Below are 15,427 nucleotides of genomic sequence, written 5' to 3'. Positions count from 1 at the left end.
TCGTCATTAATTTAATACATTTGTCTGTGCTTCTGGTGGGGGAACATGTTCCCCAAGCAACTGGGCAACAATGATTCAGCTGTATGCTGCTGCCTGTGTTTTTTTGGAATGGGGAACAAGATGTGCAACCGCAGAGAACAGTAGCAAAGTGATGCTCACCATTATTTGGGTCAACTTTTTGAAAATCGCATTATCTGCTTGCGCAGGTGACTGTACCAAATGTGGAAGGGCTGAAATATACATGAAAGCAGAGTGACACAGAGTCCTAACCCAGCATGCCTCCTTCTACCTGGCCAGGCTATTTGTCCATCTAGCTCAGCATTGTTTTCTCTGGCTGGTGGTCAGGCATGGCCAAATTTGGCCCCCCAGCAGTTTTGGGACTACAATTCCCATAATTCCTGACCACTGGTCCTGTTAGCTAGGGATGATGGGAGTTGTAGTCCCAAAACAGTTGGAGGGCCAGTTTGGCCATGCCTGCTCTAATGCCTGCTCTGTAGCTCAATGGTAGAGCCCATGCTTCGCCTGCGGAAGGTCACAGGTTCGATCCCTGGGATCTCCAGATAAAACTGGGAAAGACTTCTACCTGAAAACACTACAGGGCAGAGGTGGCTTACTTGTGCTCTGCATGTTGCTGGACTACAACTCCCATCATCCAGTTGGCTACACTGGCAGTGGAATCCACAAACAAGTGGAGAGCTGCAGGTTAGCCACCTTTCCTGTAGAGTCAAAGCTAGTTAGTGTAGATAGTACCAAACCAGGTGGACCAATGGTGTTATTCCGTATAAGGCAGCTTCCTTTGTCACTAGGATGGTGTGTGATTAGTGATGGCACAGGCACTACCCAATCGGTGCTTATGGTAGATAGTGTCCCATGCTCCTATGTCTTTCACATAATCTCCTGTTTCTTTTAACTGCTAGGTGCTAGAGATTGAACTCAGACCTTTAGCAGGCAATGCATGTGCTCTACCATTGAACCTATGAGCTTGGATTTCTGTACACAAGGGGTCATTTTTAAGGGTAGGTGAGAGGCAAGTATAAAACGAAGCACTATCTTTTAGGACAGGGGTGGGGAACTTGCAATGCTCCGAAAGTTGCTGGATTACCAGAAATGTCTTGCTTAATAATAATAATAATAATAATAATAATAATAATTTTTTTATACCCCGCCCATCTGGCTGGGCCTCCCCAGCCACTCTGGGCGGCTTCCATAGAAACAAAAAATACAGTAAAATATCACACGTTAAAAACTTCCCTGAACAGGGCTGCCTTAAGATGTCTTCTGAATGTCAGGTAGTTGTTTATTGCTTTGACATCTGCTGGAAGGGCGTTCCACAGGGCGGGCGCCACTACCGAGAAGGCCCTCTGCCTGGTTCCCTGTAGCTTTGCTTCTCGCAATGAGGGAACCGCCAGAAGGCCCTCGGTGCTGGACCTCAGCGTCCGGGCAGAACAATGGGGGTGGAGACGCTCCTTCAGGTATACTGGGCCAAGGCCGTTTAGGGCTTTAAAGGTCAGCACCAACACTTTGAATTGTGCTCAGAAACTTACTGGGAGCCAATGTAGGTCTTTCAAGACCGGTGTTATATGGTCTCGGCGGCCGCCCCCAGTCACCAGTCTAGCTGCTGCATTCTGGATTAGTTGTAGTTTCCGAGTCACCTTCAAAGGTAGCCCCACATAGAGTGCATTGCAGTAGTCCAAGCGGGAGATAACCAGAGCATGCACCACTCTGGCGAGACAGTCCGCAGGCAGATAGGGTCTCAGCCTACGTACCAGATGGAGCTGGTAAACAGCTGCCCTGGACACAGATTTGACCTGTGCCTCCATGGACAGCTGTGAGTCCAAAATGACTCCCAGGCTGCGCACCTGGTCCTTCAGGGGCACAGTTACCCCATTCAGGACCAGGGAATCCTCCACACCTGCCCGCCTCCTGTCCCCCAAAAACAGTACTTCTGTCTTGTCAGGATTCAACCTCAATCTGTTAGCTGCCATCCATCCTCCAACCGCCAGATTTGCTTGCTTGGCCAGATTTCTCAGCTCTTGGTTCTCTGGAAAAGAAGTGGAAACTGGCTGGGTAGGGAAAGAGAAGAGGAAGTTCTTAGAAAACTATTGATCGAACTGCAAACACTTGCCAACAGTGGCAGATATTATCATCAGTTGTCTTTATTCATTAGTGTAGAAATATAGACCTGGCCATGTTGGATCGAAATTTTACATTACCGACAAATGTCTGCCAGACAGAGTGGTTGATGTATGCATTAATGCTATAGCTTGGAGAAATATCCATTGACTGGTGAAATGCCCATGAAATGCAGATGTGCATTTGGGCCAGAGCTGAGTGGATGGCAAGTCCTGATGGCTGCCCCCTTCTGTGTGGTTGCATTTACTGTTGGATGGGAAGACACAAGAGAAATTCGCAAAGGCGCCAAAATCTATTGAAGCCAACATACATACATACATACATACATACATTGAATTTATATACCACCCTATACCCAGAAGTCTCATGGCTCAGAAATACAATGCCTTTATCAAGAAGCAGTTTAAAGCACATTAGAATTGTAGAGTTGAAGGGGACCCTAAGGTCCAACCCTCTGGGATGCAGGAATCTCAACTAAGGCATCAATGACAGATGGCCATCCAACCTCTGCTTAAAAACCTTTATGGGAGTCTGTTCCACTGACAAACAGTACTGTATTTAACAGTCAGAAAGTTCTTCCTGATGTTTAGTTGGAATCTCCTTTCTTGTAACCTGAATCCTTTGGTTTGGGTCCTAGCCTCCAGAGGAGGAGAAAACCAGCTTGTTCCATGTGTGGTCAGCTTGGAAGAAAGAGGAGGCTGCCTATGTAGTGTTACAGCTTCCTGCCAAGGAAGTGAGATCACAGAATTCTCTCTAGCAAATTTTACATGAAAGCTCTGTGAACCTCAGCCCCTTCATGTGCCTGTCTGGCAAAACATGAATTGTTGGTTTGACTGCATTAATGCCCTAGGGAAACTGGGTGATAATTATCCAATATGGTGGGATTCAGTGAGGGCTTTTTCAATGGAGATCAAACTTACAAAAATCCATGCACTATGAAGATAACACCTCTAAAAACAACCCTTTATTTTTTAAAAATAAAATGACTAATCACTTCTGAAATATACTCAGAGTCGAGTGTGGATTTCATGCTCTTTATTCAGTCATGCTCTTTATTCAGTCTTGGTTGACCACAAACTTGACATGAGCCAACAGTGTGACGCGGCAGCTAAAAAAGCCAATGCAATTCTGGGCTGCATCAATAGGAGTATAGCATCTAGATCAAGGGAAGTAATAGTGCCACTGTATTCTGCTCTGGTCAGACCACACCTTCATTGGGGATGCGAGGTTACGTTCTTAGACGGGTTGGCAGGACAGGGATTTGGGGAAAAGAAGGCACGCCAGTCCAAAAACTAGGTGAGATGCCCTTCGTGCAAATTACAAGAATAGCTTTTTGGGAAAGTCAATAGGACCCTGGCATAGGAGAAGGCTTCCCCCCTTTGCTCCCCACCCCCTCGCACTGGGGTCCCAATTCAGACTGGACACCTGCTATTTTGACATTGGAAGAAGAGCTTTCATTGACACGAACGGGACCTTTCCTCCCCAATGCAAATTGGAAGCAATCCTCATTGGGATTGCAGTGGCAGCAAAGGGTCAATGCCCCTCCAGATCCCTTGCCGAGGTGCTAATCCAGATGGGGTCCCCATGGGCCTGCTGTTTGCTGCAGAAAAGCTATACATGTGATTGTGAATGGCACGAATGATGCCTGGCCCTTTTTCTGCCAGTGTGAATAGTTTTAAGGTCTTTTCCAGACAACCTCTTTATTGTACATTCACCATGATTTGTTACAGAAAGTTTGTACAGGCGTTATACTTTATTGAGAATGCATTCTGTTTTGTTTGCAGAAGGTATGCGACAGCCAATGCAGATTATTTATTCGGATTTGTTTATGCAGGTGTTAGTATCATAGAAGCGTAGAGTTGGAGGAGACCCCAAAGCAGGAATCACAGCTAAATAATCCCTGACAGATGGTCATCCAGCCTCTGTTTAAAAACTTCCAAGGAAGGAACATCTATCACCTTCCAAGGTCATCCAAACCACCACTGAACACCTCTTAAAGTTTCTCCTTTCTTGTAATTCAAATCCATTGGTTCAAATCCTACTTCCTGTCAATTGATGGTTATCCCACACTTCCTAGTAAAATGTCCCCATCACTTTACAACCACAGCAGATACATATCATATTCACTGGACTGATTTCTCTTCAGACGTGGGATAAATAAGCAAACATTGGCAAACTCCACAAATTATTTATTTATTTATTTATTTATTTATTTATATCCCGCCCTCCCCAGCCGAAGCCGGGCTCAGAGCAGCTAACAACAATAAAAGTAACACAGCATTCTAAAATCTATTTATGTCAAAATTCCCCATCATCTCTACTCGCCATTTTATTTGTTTTTAAAAAAAGACACTTCACTGGATTTTCTGACTTCTGGCTTCAACTGGAAGGGTTGGCGTTGGCTTAAAGCACACCCACACACCGCCCTACAACTTGGGACCAAGGCATCCCACAGAATTTCGGCTCCCATATGGTCTTGCTTACCCTGTAAGACAGTGGCTCTCAAAAAAATTTCTCTGGGCCACACTTTAAGAAGAGTAACTTGCTTATACCACACCATTTTTTTCCCATTTATAAGAAGTACATTGGGAAACAAAAAGAAACAGCTCCTAGCAGCGCTTGATTTATAACCTAGAACACACCTGCTTTATAATATGATCATGGGACGTCCAGAAAGTATAAAATGATGCAGCTATATAGGAACATGAATCGTTCCCAGAATATAATTATAAATGAGCCTCTTGCGTGTGCACTTTAAGTATGTCTGCAAAGTCAGTGAGTTTGACTGTCATTGAATTTCTCGCCATCCTTTTCTGCCACACCCTTCGGGAACCACAGCGTGTAAGATCCTTTGCTTTACGACCTTCTCTGGGTGCCTCGGCTTTCTGGCGTGAGGTGGATGGGTGTCCCGAGATGGAGCCTTTTTTGTTGCCCCCTCCCTCCCCATTACAGAACCCTCTCCCCAGGGCCATCTTTCTCTTGCCTGCCTCCAGTCTTGTAGCCGCCGGATAAAAACAGGATTGTTCTCCAAAGCTTTTGCTTGGCCCCCTGGTCTATAAACGTGTAGGCTGCCCTTCTGTCAGAGACTGCTAGAGAGGCTCTCACATAAAAAATAATAATAAAATACAATAATAATAAAAATATGGATACCAAACTAGATATTGAATTTAGCAATTTTGTGTTGCTTTGTTGTCAGGGCCTGTACTTTCGCTGCAGACATTTTTGCTTTCTTTTTGTGCCAGCAAATGATCCCCCCTCCCCTATTTTTTCTTTCTCATTCTTTGACTGTTGGCCTTATTGACATTTCAGTATTATTTTCCTTTTGCTGTGAATTGGCTGTTTTAACCTTGTTGTCAACCTCTTTGTAAACAGAGTTGAAAGGGGGAATATAACTATTTTAGATAGACGAGAAGGACCCAGATTCCATAGTAGCAGCGCCCTTTTGGGGAGGACACAGGGGGCAATCATCCCACTTCCTGTTTTTTCAGATTGCATGCAGTTATCCCTCTGTTCCTTTCAAGATAGTGGTCTCCATCACATCCACTCCTTCAATTTGGAGCTCGTAGCTTCCCAAAAGAACCATGGGAACTGTAGTTCAGTCCTCGCAGAGTTGCAATTCCCAACACCCCTAGCAAATGATGGCTCCCAGGATCCTTTGGGGATGCCATGATCTTGCAAGAACATAAGAAGAGCCCTGCTGGATCAGGCCAATGGCCAGTCTAGTCCAGCATCCTCTTCTCACAGTGGCCAATCAAATGCTTGTGGGAAGCCCGCAATCAGGATTCAGGGCCTTCTCCCCTCCTGTGCTTTCCAGCAACTGGCTGTCACTGGTGCATGCCGGAGCTAAAGTAGAAGTTAACTCTTATTAGCAAAAACACCCTCTCCAGTGTCAGGCTTAATGAGCTCAGCAGCTAATTCCCAGTGGTCTTCCTCCCTGGAAATCGGTTGCTGGGACTGCAAGTCCCCACCTCCTCACAGCCGTCTTCCAAGTTGATTATATGCGCCGGCATATAATCAACCTCTGCCTTGCCCTTTTCATGCCTCTTCTGTTTCTGGGAGGGGAGCTTGTTGCAGCAGGAGGGGGGGAAACCCATGACTTCATCGGCCTGTTTCCTCCAGTTCTCTTGCTTCAGCTGCTGCCTCTAATTCTGGACTCCTCTCTGCCACAGATTCTCCCAGCTCACTAAGTCCTGTTACCCTCCAGCTTCCGACACTTCATCTTTCCAGTCTTCTCCCTCTGACCACTCATCGTTGTCCCACCACCAGCAAGGATTGGCTCCATCACATCCCCCCTTTTAATTGTCTGTTTGTTTTGTAGTTTCCTCCTCCTAGGGAAGACGAGGTCAACTGTGAAGTGAAATACAGGCTAGATTTAACTAAAAAGGGTGGCATCTTGTTTTAAGTCCAGGCCTACATGCGACTCATTGTATTCCTACACTGTGTTGAATTTGGCAGCAAGGCAAAGTGCTGCTTCTTCTTTTTTTATTTTAAGGGGATGGGTATGGAAGTTGTTTTCCTGTGATGTGCCTGCGATCAATAACAATGTAATGAGTCTGTCGTAAAACAAAGTTGGAACGGGGAGAATTGGCAATGTGAAGGGATGCTCCATTCACATAAATTGAGTCAATAAATACTCCCTTTGTCATGCTGGGATCAGTTGAAGCTTTGTTTGCTGACAAACGTGCGGGTGTTGCGAAGAATAACGGCCGTGAATTATCTAGGAACTGCTCGCTAAACAGCAGGGACCGCAGTCCTGCCACCACAAGGCCTCCCAGGCACAATCTAGCAACTCTCTTAGAAGAATGCAGAGACTCCAATGTGTGTCCATATATCTAGTTTTTAAAAGGAAATGTCACCATGAGATGTGTGAAGGACAGGGGTGGCTGACTGCCACTGGGAACCAGTAGGGTGTATGGCAGGAGGCCAACACTAGGTGGAGCTAGAGCCAATGACACGTGCAACCACAGCTCATTCTTCTTCTTGTTTAGTCATTTAGTCGTGTCTGACTCTCTGTGGCCCCATAGACCAGAGCACGCCAGGCACTCCTGTATTCCACTGCCTCCCGCAGCTTGGCCAAACTCATTTTGTCCATGGAGTTTTCTTGGCGGGGATACTGGAGTGGCTTGCCGGTTCCTTCTCCAGGTGGATCACGTTTAGTCAAAACTCTCCACTATGACTTGTCCATCTTGGGTGGCCCTGCACAGCATAGCTCATAGCTTCTCTGAGTTATTCAAGCCCTGTCGCCATGACAAGGCAGTGATCCATGAAGGGGACAACTCATTCTAGGCACAGCCAATTCTAGTTTTGACCCTATCCTTCTCCCTGCTGAGTTCTACAATGGGACAACACTGACAGTAAGGAGAAGGAAGGTGACATTTAGTGCCACCCCAGACTGGTTGTAAGTATGAAGCTAGGCAGTTGGGGTGGTTGAAGGCTGTAATAGGTATGAGTTACTCGTGCATAAGCTGGTGCCTTTCTCGGTTAGTTTGCCTTATTAAACCTTTTTGACTGCACAGCCCTTCTCATGGTGGCTGCCTCAGTGACTGGCAGAATCCGTCAGTGGGTGTTTCTTGAACCTCTTCCAACATAAAAGTTGTTTGACACCCAGTCTCCTCCTCCTCTCACGGCGCGGGAGTCTTCTGCGCAGGGAAGGCGTGGGTAGCGGAGGACCTGGGCTCTCCTCACTGATGTCCAGTGAAGAGTCCTGGAGCCCTCTCTCCAATTCCCCCGTCTGCCCCCCTTTATCCCTGGTGTTGCGCTGATTGGCTTCCCCCTCTACTGAGCTGTTTCTCCCCCTGCTGCTGGGTCCTTCGCCAGCATCATCTGGGAGCCTCCCCTTCGCCTCTCCCTCCGATGTCAGTTCCCTGACAAAGGCAGACCGAGATTGGTTTGGGAATGCACCCGTTTACCCCAGTGGAGGTATTCCTGCATTGTGGGGGGTTAGACTGGATTTCCCATGCAGGGGCTCTTCCAGCTCTCCAGTTGTGTGATTCTATGACAGACCTTCGCTGGTGAAGGAGGTTCTTTCAGGCCTGGCAAGTGTTAGTATCGGGGACAAAGCAGAAAGGGGAAAATGTGGGGTATTTTTTTGAACATGACCACCCCAATCCCCAAGTGTTATTCACATGTTGTTTTTTCTAGGGCTGTGGGTGGCGCTGTGGTCTAAACCACTGAGCCTAGGGCTTGCCGATCAGAAGGTCGGTGGTTCGAATCCCTGCAACGGGGTGAGCTCCCGAAGCTCGGTCCCTGCTCCTGCCAAACTAGCAGTTCGAAAGCTCATCTCACTTTACTGGCCGAGGGAGCCGGCGTACAGCTTCTGGGTCATGTGGCCAGCATGACTAAGCCGCTTCTGGCGAACCAGAGCAGCACATGGAAACACCGTTTACCTTCCCTCCGGAGGTAAACTTTGGAGTGCCATCACCTCCCCCGGTTACTGAAGAGTAGTCCGGTAAAGGATTCTGGGGGGCGTGGCCCCATCCGAAGCCTATGGAGGCCAGAGCCCAAGGCACGCCCCTATCGGTGACCCCGGGGGAGTGCCTAGTTGATGTGTATCAGCAAGGCTCCCCCTGCTGGTGTTAACCCTTCCCGGCCTGCAGGCAGGCAGATTGAAGCCGGGTAGTCGATTAGGACCAATGCCTAAGCCAATACCGCTCATCACCTGTAACCAATAAAGTTGTGGCCAATTTTAGCCCATTAACCTTAATACTGGTGTCCTGTGTCGTTATTTCCACTGGTGGGAGGCGGGAACTCGCCGCTCAACTCAAGAGCCTGTTACCAAGCCACCTTTGTTAAATTGTTTGCCATTTCTTGTTTACCTGCCTAATATTGCCCTTTTTCTTCTCTTTTCTTTTTCAGGTTTTTTCTGTTTTGTTTTGTTTTTTTACTTTTAGGAGTAAAGGCCAGTACAAAGAAGTATCAGGATGAAAAGATGGCCGACTTCTTGTTGCCACTGGGTTCTAACAGCTTCCACCGCTTCACGCCCGAATCCCTGGCTGCGATCGAGAAGCGGATCGCGGAGAAGATCGCAAGGAGCGCCAAGCAGGAATACAGGGAACAGTTGGGCGACGAGGAGATTCTGCGGCCTCAGTTTGACTTACAGGCCTGCAAGAAGTTGCCCGACATCTATGGCTCTCCTCCGTCGGAGCTCATTGGGGAACCTTTGGAGGATATTGACCCTTTCTACAGCGATCACAAGGTCATTCCCACCCGCTCTGCGCTTGTTGTTAAAGATGGCAGAGGGGGAGAGCGAGAGCGGGAGGTAGTGGGGAAGGCGTGGATTTCCCCTCTTCTTCCTCCCTGCCCCACCTCTTTCCCAGTGGAAATAATTCCTCCTTCGTTTAAGGATGCAAGAATTAGGAGTTCAAAACTCCCAGAGCTTAATGTTTGGAAAATGGATGACCGGGGTTGAGGGTGGAGATGTGGGTGTCCGCATGATATATATTTTTTTGGGGGGGGGAGGCAAAAGTAAAACACAGAGCAGTCTAATGTCTCACCAGCAAAAAATGAGAAGGATAGTGCCTGTATATTTTGTCTCATCTATCCGGTTCCACAAATGCTTCAAATTCACTATCTTCTTTTTAAGTGAAATCTGGAAATCTGGTGACTCTGTGTCATTGGGAAGGGGAGGGGAGGAGTGGCATTAATACTAAAAACCGTGCCAGAATCGTGCCTCCTCTGAACAAGGGGCATGTGAATGTATCATTTCACTTAATCGAGCGTATTACAGAAGGGCAACGCATTTGGTTAACGTGCTATTAAAAACTGGGTGAGAGCAGAGATTCCAGAGGTCAAGTTTTTTCTAGGCAGGCAGACGTAGCGATGATGGAAGAAGGCTTAACTTGCTGGATTTCTACTTGCAACTCTGCTTTTAAATTCGGAGGAGCCCTGCAGGGGGTAGTGGGGAGTGTTGGAAATGCTAGTGAAGCACGTATGCCAAAATATAGCTGGTCCAGAATGGTGCATTTAGGGGGTTTGCGGAATTGTCCGTCCGTATCCTAATGCGTGGAAGGTAGATGACAGCAAATCACTGTTTTCCCCCCTGCTCCTGGAGTGGAAATAGACCGTTGCAGTTGAGAACGAGTGTCCTAAACAAGTGGTAGGTTTAAAATTATGGTGCAAATAGGACTGTGCAAATAGGTGTTACACAATGGAGGCAATTTCATAGAAGATGGTGAGCCTGCCCTTTTTGAAAAGAGATCCATGTAGGGTCTGCTATTTTACATGTGGAACAACGCACGATATTTTTCACTTTATAGCAATGACCTTGCTCTACATATGTGTTGTTAAAGTGGCAATGAGGCACACAGATATTTTTGCACACGCATGCTTCCCCTGGCTATTATGCATTGTACTCCAAGAAGAGCAGCCTGGACTATTGAGCTTAATTCTTTTGCCTGGGCAACAATGCCTTTATCTCTTCGTTTTCAAAGAGGAATGGTGGTGCGATCGTTTGGCATGTACTTTATGAGTAGGAAATACAATAGCCTTTGGTTTCTGGAGGGTCCCATCTCGTGAGTGTATAATGCAGACCTTAAATGTTCTTTCACTCTCTCTTTTGTTTTCCAGACATTTATAGTACTGAACAAAGGGAAGACAATCTTTCGATTTAGTGCCACTCCTGCCTTGTATATACTTACTCCTTTTCATCGAATCAGAAGAGCAGCAATTAAAATTTTGGTACATTCATATCCTTTTGATTGGGTTGTCTCCAGCAGACCTCTGCATGGTGGAAAATACATGACGTGTGATTGCATTCTGAGCATGTCGCTCCTATTCATTGATATAGACGTGAGAGTTGGAACCAACTGAAATTAGGATTTAGAGATCTGTATTTGTGGGGAGCAGGGTAGTAATATACAGCGTAGGAAAAGGAAGCAAAATCTGCAAACCTTAAACCAGCCTTCTCCAAATGGATGCCATTATGCCTGACCATTAGTCATGCTGGCTGGGACTGATAGGAACTGTAACCCAAAATATTCTGAAGGCACCAGCTGGGGGAACACAGTGTCAAATACTGCGTGTGCTCTTGCACCAATATATTTCTATATAAATCCTGCATCAAAACAAGCTGAATTATACATGATACAAATTGAACACCTTTGCATACTTTCTCAGACTTTGCATAATTCATTCTGGTTTTCCTTGGTTTTGTGGCTATGCAGGGAAAAAAGGGAAATCACAGCACTGTGAATGTTGTTCAAGCGCTCCTCTGATGCTTGGGATACCTGAAGTCATTGTCTTAAACTTCCACTCACGATGGATAGAAACCCGCTTGTTTTGTTTATTAAAAACAGCACTTAAGATTTTTATTTTTTATTGGAAAGCTGAATTCTGTGGCCATTTCTCCTTGTTTATTTGCTAGCATGGAGTGCTAGAACTCGTGGCGGCCAGAGGCTTCATCCTTTGTCCTGGAGGCTCAGGTGTCCTAGTCCCAAGATATCACACTCATTGTTTACCACTGAAGATGGCATACAGTGGCAAAGAGAAAACTCTCTGTGCATGCTCAGGGGGACCTCCTGCTGTTATTTCAGTGAGCTGTAAAAGTGGAACAGGTTCTGGGGGCTCCTTCCCCCTGCCCCGTTTGGATTATCTGTTTGCCCTGCAGTCATCCTTCCCTCTCTTGGCTCCCCTTTTCTGGCTGCCTTGGCTCCCCTTGACCTGCTAGTGATTCCCTCTGCCAGCTTCCTCCCAGTCTCTCTGCATGAAGTTCACTTAAAGATCCGATGGAAGGCTTTCAGGCCTCCAAGCAGGTGGCTTTTCTGATGAGGCCAAAGCTTTTCAGAGTCACTTTATTTTACCTTCAGCTGCGCTCCTTCCAATTAGAGGAATGTCAAACCTTGCTGGGCTTAGAGGGCCATCTGCAAGGAGCGTCCCGTGGCGAAGATGGCAAAACAGAGGATGCTTTCTCAAAGAGGGTGTGGGGGGAAGGATCTGTTACGGGAACCTCTCTGCCCAGCAAGACATTTGACTCCTATCCAACACTCTTTTTATTTATCTTCCCCTCCCCTCACCCGGTATAATATTAAGGCATCCAGGCTTCTTGCTGTAGCCCATCGGAGAAGAAAGCTATCAATGCTTGCTGCTCTGCTCAGTGCCCTTGCTGTGGGTGGCCAAGACTCATATTGCAGATGACAGTTTAGCAGAGGGTCAGGGGTCAGCCACACTGCGGGCACTAGGAGAAGTGGGGCTTGGACTCTGACCTGGAAAAGGGAATTGGCGATCTGGGGGAGCCTGAAACAGCCAGAGGATGCAAGTCAGAAGCAGGAGGAGGTGCAAAGTCAAGGGCTTCCATGCCTCCTCCTCCCTCCTGCCCAACCTCTCCTGCTTCCCTGTCTCCCAGGGCCATAGCTATCAACCGTCCCTTATTTGGCGGGAAAGTCCTTTATCCCAGCGCCATGTCCCGCTGCTGTCCCTCATTGATGATGTCCCTTAAATTTCCCAGGTTTCAAAGGAAGCAGCTTCTCTCCCTCCCTCCCTGCTGGCCAGGGAGGAGGGAGGCTCCAGCTGTGTTGTTTGGATGCGTTGCTCACCCAATAAGGAGTCTAAGAACGACTGGGGGGTGGTGGAGCTTGCATGCCTTGTGCCGATCAAATCGGCTGCGTTGCCTGGGGACTCGCCTTTGCTCAGCGCTTCCCAGCGGAGAGGTGACGGTAGTTTTCCTTGCTGCGTTCCCTTTGCCGGGTTGCTGTGCTGTGGGAACCACCGCTTGAGGCTTCGTTTGGCTGCTGGTTGACTAAAATCCCTTATTTTGGCTGCTGATCCCTTATTTCCGAGGCTGCTGGTCCCTTATTTTCAAATCTGTAAGTTGACAGCAATGCCCAGGGCCAGAAGAGTATTGGAGATGGAGGAACAGAAGCTCGTTGCACACAGACGCAGTTTTTGTCTGCTTGCACACAGCTCGGGTGTGGTCAAGGGCAGAGCCTCTCTTCTGCAGCAACTGCCTTATCGCGTTTACACCTAGGAGTAGCTGAGAGAGGCAGGACTGAAGGACATGTCTTTTCCCAAGTGCACTTATTATTATTATTATTATTATTATTATTATTATTATTATTATTAGAATTTATATACCACCCTATACCTGGAGGTCTCAGGGTTGTTCACAGAACAAAAATACTTTAGGCTATCTCCTGGACTTGTTCACATTTAGTAGGATTTTCCCCCCAAGTCCATTTTAAACAGGAGGCCCTGTCTACAGCCGCATGGCATGTCACAAGATTGTTTTGTCAATTTTTCCGAGTTCCACAAGACTTTTTGAAATATTCTCTGAGTCGAGAGTGGATTTCATGCTCTTTATTCAGCTCATAGTGGTGAGGAGGAAATGAATGTTCCCTCAAAGTATCTGCTTTATATACATTATTTACACAATGGGCCCCACGTGATTGGCTAATTCCGGAATTCTCCTGTAGGCCAATCAGGTTGTGGATTCACTTCCATCTGGAGCTGGATTGGGTGGCTCCTGCGGACCAATCATACTGCTGCATTGTTCTAGGACCAATCAGACTGCTGCATTCTGAATCCTATTGTTCTAGGACCAATCAGACTGCTGCATTTTGGATCCTATTCACTCAGTACATAACACTTTTTAACAGGCAGCAAAAGTAGGGCTGCTGCTCAAGAACTGTGTTAGGAGGCTGTGCAAGTGGACCTGTGGGGAAGTGACAACAAATAATTAATTCCTCATTCTGGACATTCCTCTGCCTGACAGCGCCGTGACAGCAGGTGAAGCAGGAAGTCCAAAAGGGTTGGTTGCATCTGGCTTTGACTTGCCTGATTCTGCCAAGAGATGCCGAGAGATTGAACCTGAGACCTTCTGGGGAACCGGGTTCGCGTCTCCGCTCCTCCACATGCAGCTGCTGGGTGACCTTGGGCCAGTCACGCTTCTCTGAAGTCTCTCAGCCCCACTCACCTCACAGAGTGTTTGTTGTGGGGGAGGAAGGGAAAGGAGAATGTTAGCTGCTTTGAGACTCCTTCGGGTAGTGATAAAGCGGGATATCAAATCCAAAAACTCTCTCTTCTGCACATACGGCAAATCCTCCACCATGGTCCTTCACCTAGAATCAAAGAAGCAAGCCTTGGGCGTGTTTCACCAGTGCCAACGTCGAACACCGTGACAAAGGCCTCTTGTCAAATGATCTTATACAAGAGGCTTTTCTGACCTCACTGTGGCACTGGGTGTCCAGCTGTGCTACATCTGTTTCTTTTCTGTGAGCAGGATGCACAAGATGGGACCGCATGGTCACTCTCCCCTACACACACTTGTCCCTCCAATGAAAATTAAACCCTGCAGAACCAGAGACATCAAGAGGGCCTGTGGTACTTTTCCGTGCCAGGAGAGCTGTGACAGTTTGACAGTGCCTTGGAAGGTGGCGGCCTCTCCTTCATTGCAGGTTGGGTGGCCGTCTGTCCGTCCGGGGTTCTTTAGTTCCGATTCCTGCCATTGCAGTGGGTCAGGCTGGATGACCCTGGGGTCCCTTTCGACCTGGTGCTTCTATGAGTCTGTGACATTGGGCGCAGGAAGTCAAACCTGGGGGAATAACTTGTGGTTGTTCCTCTTGGAGAGCCGAAGCTGCGATTTTTATTTGGCGTTTTTGCTCTGCACTGCTGGGGCCGAGGGTCAGATTTCTTGCTTCCAACCATATTCATTGGCCACAAGACAAATACACCTCATGACATTTCCTGGGAGTCCTTGGGGCGGCTGCTTTTTGCTCTACGGATGCTGTCAGTGCAATCAGGCTCAGAATGTAAGGCACGGCAAATGTCATTCTTTATCCACATTTGACGGCCCGGCATTTTCAGTCTCTTCTATTTCCTAAGTACATTTTGGAGTGAATGCACTGTTTTGATTTTTTGATATATATATTTTTTAAAAAAGTAAGTGGGTGGTTTTTTTTATAGCAAGGATCGAATGTAGTTGCTCTGTTCAGCTTGAAAGCTCAGACACTTTCGGGAGCATATATTTATCCAAGAGAAGCTTAGCTACCTAGACTGCCTCTGCAGCCTAACCGTAATATATATGCACAGATCTGTATGCGAAAGCACAGGGTTGATGGCTCTAATTCAACAAAGTGCTTGCATTATGGGCTGCTTTAAACAGATTATTAAAATGCATGTCAGTCATGACTCAGCAAAGCATGCTTTCCGCTTCCACTGCCTTTGATGCTCTAGCAAAAGATGGAGCGCATGCAGGATAAATGTGTATTTAATGAGTCTGTCTTATATTTCAAGAAATACAAGGGGAAATCTGGGGCCCTGGGCTGGGTGGCGTGTCATGTAAAACAAACTGAAGAGCTGTAGC

At 47.2% G+C, this 15,427-nt stretch overlaps 1 protein-coding gene across 8 annotated transcripts in view; it reads left to right on the top strand.

The window, feature by feature from the left end:
- The first annotated feature begins 8,995 nt into the window (after positions 1–8,995).
- Positions 8,996–15,427, top strand: part of SCN5A (sodium voltage-gated channel alpha subunit 5) — a 223,519-nt gene continuing 217,087 nt past the window's right edge. For all 8 annotated transcript variants that reach the window (XM_082192123.1, XM_082192121.1, XM_082192122.1 and 5 more), the window contains exons 1-2: positions 8,996–9,328; positions 10,699–10,819. In XM_082192123.1, coding sequence (XP_082048249.1) covers positions 9,062–9,328; positions 10,699–10,819 — 388 coding nt within the window. In that variant the 5' untranslated portion in view covers positions 8,996–9,061. The remainder of the gene's footprint in view (positions 9,329–10,698; positions 10,820–15,427) is intronic.

The sequence above is a fragment of the Podarcis vaucheri genome (genome assembly GCF_965113315.1).
Source record: "Podarcis vaucheri genome assembly, chromosome: 12".
NCBI lineage: Eukaryota > Metazoa > Chordata > Lepidosauria > Squamata > Lacertidae > Podarcis > Podarcis vaucheri.
This window is presented reverse-complemented; position numbering and strand designations above follow the sequence as displayed.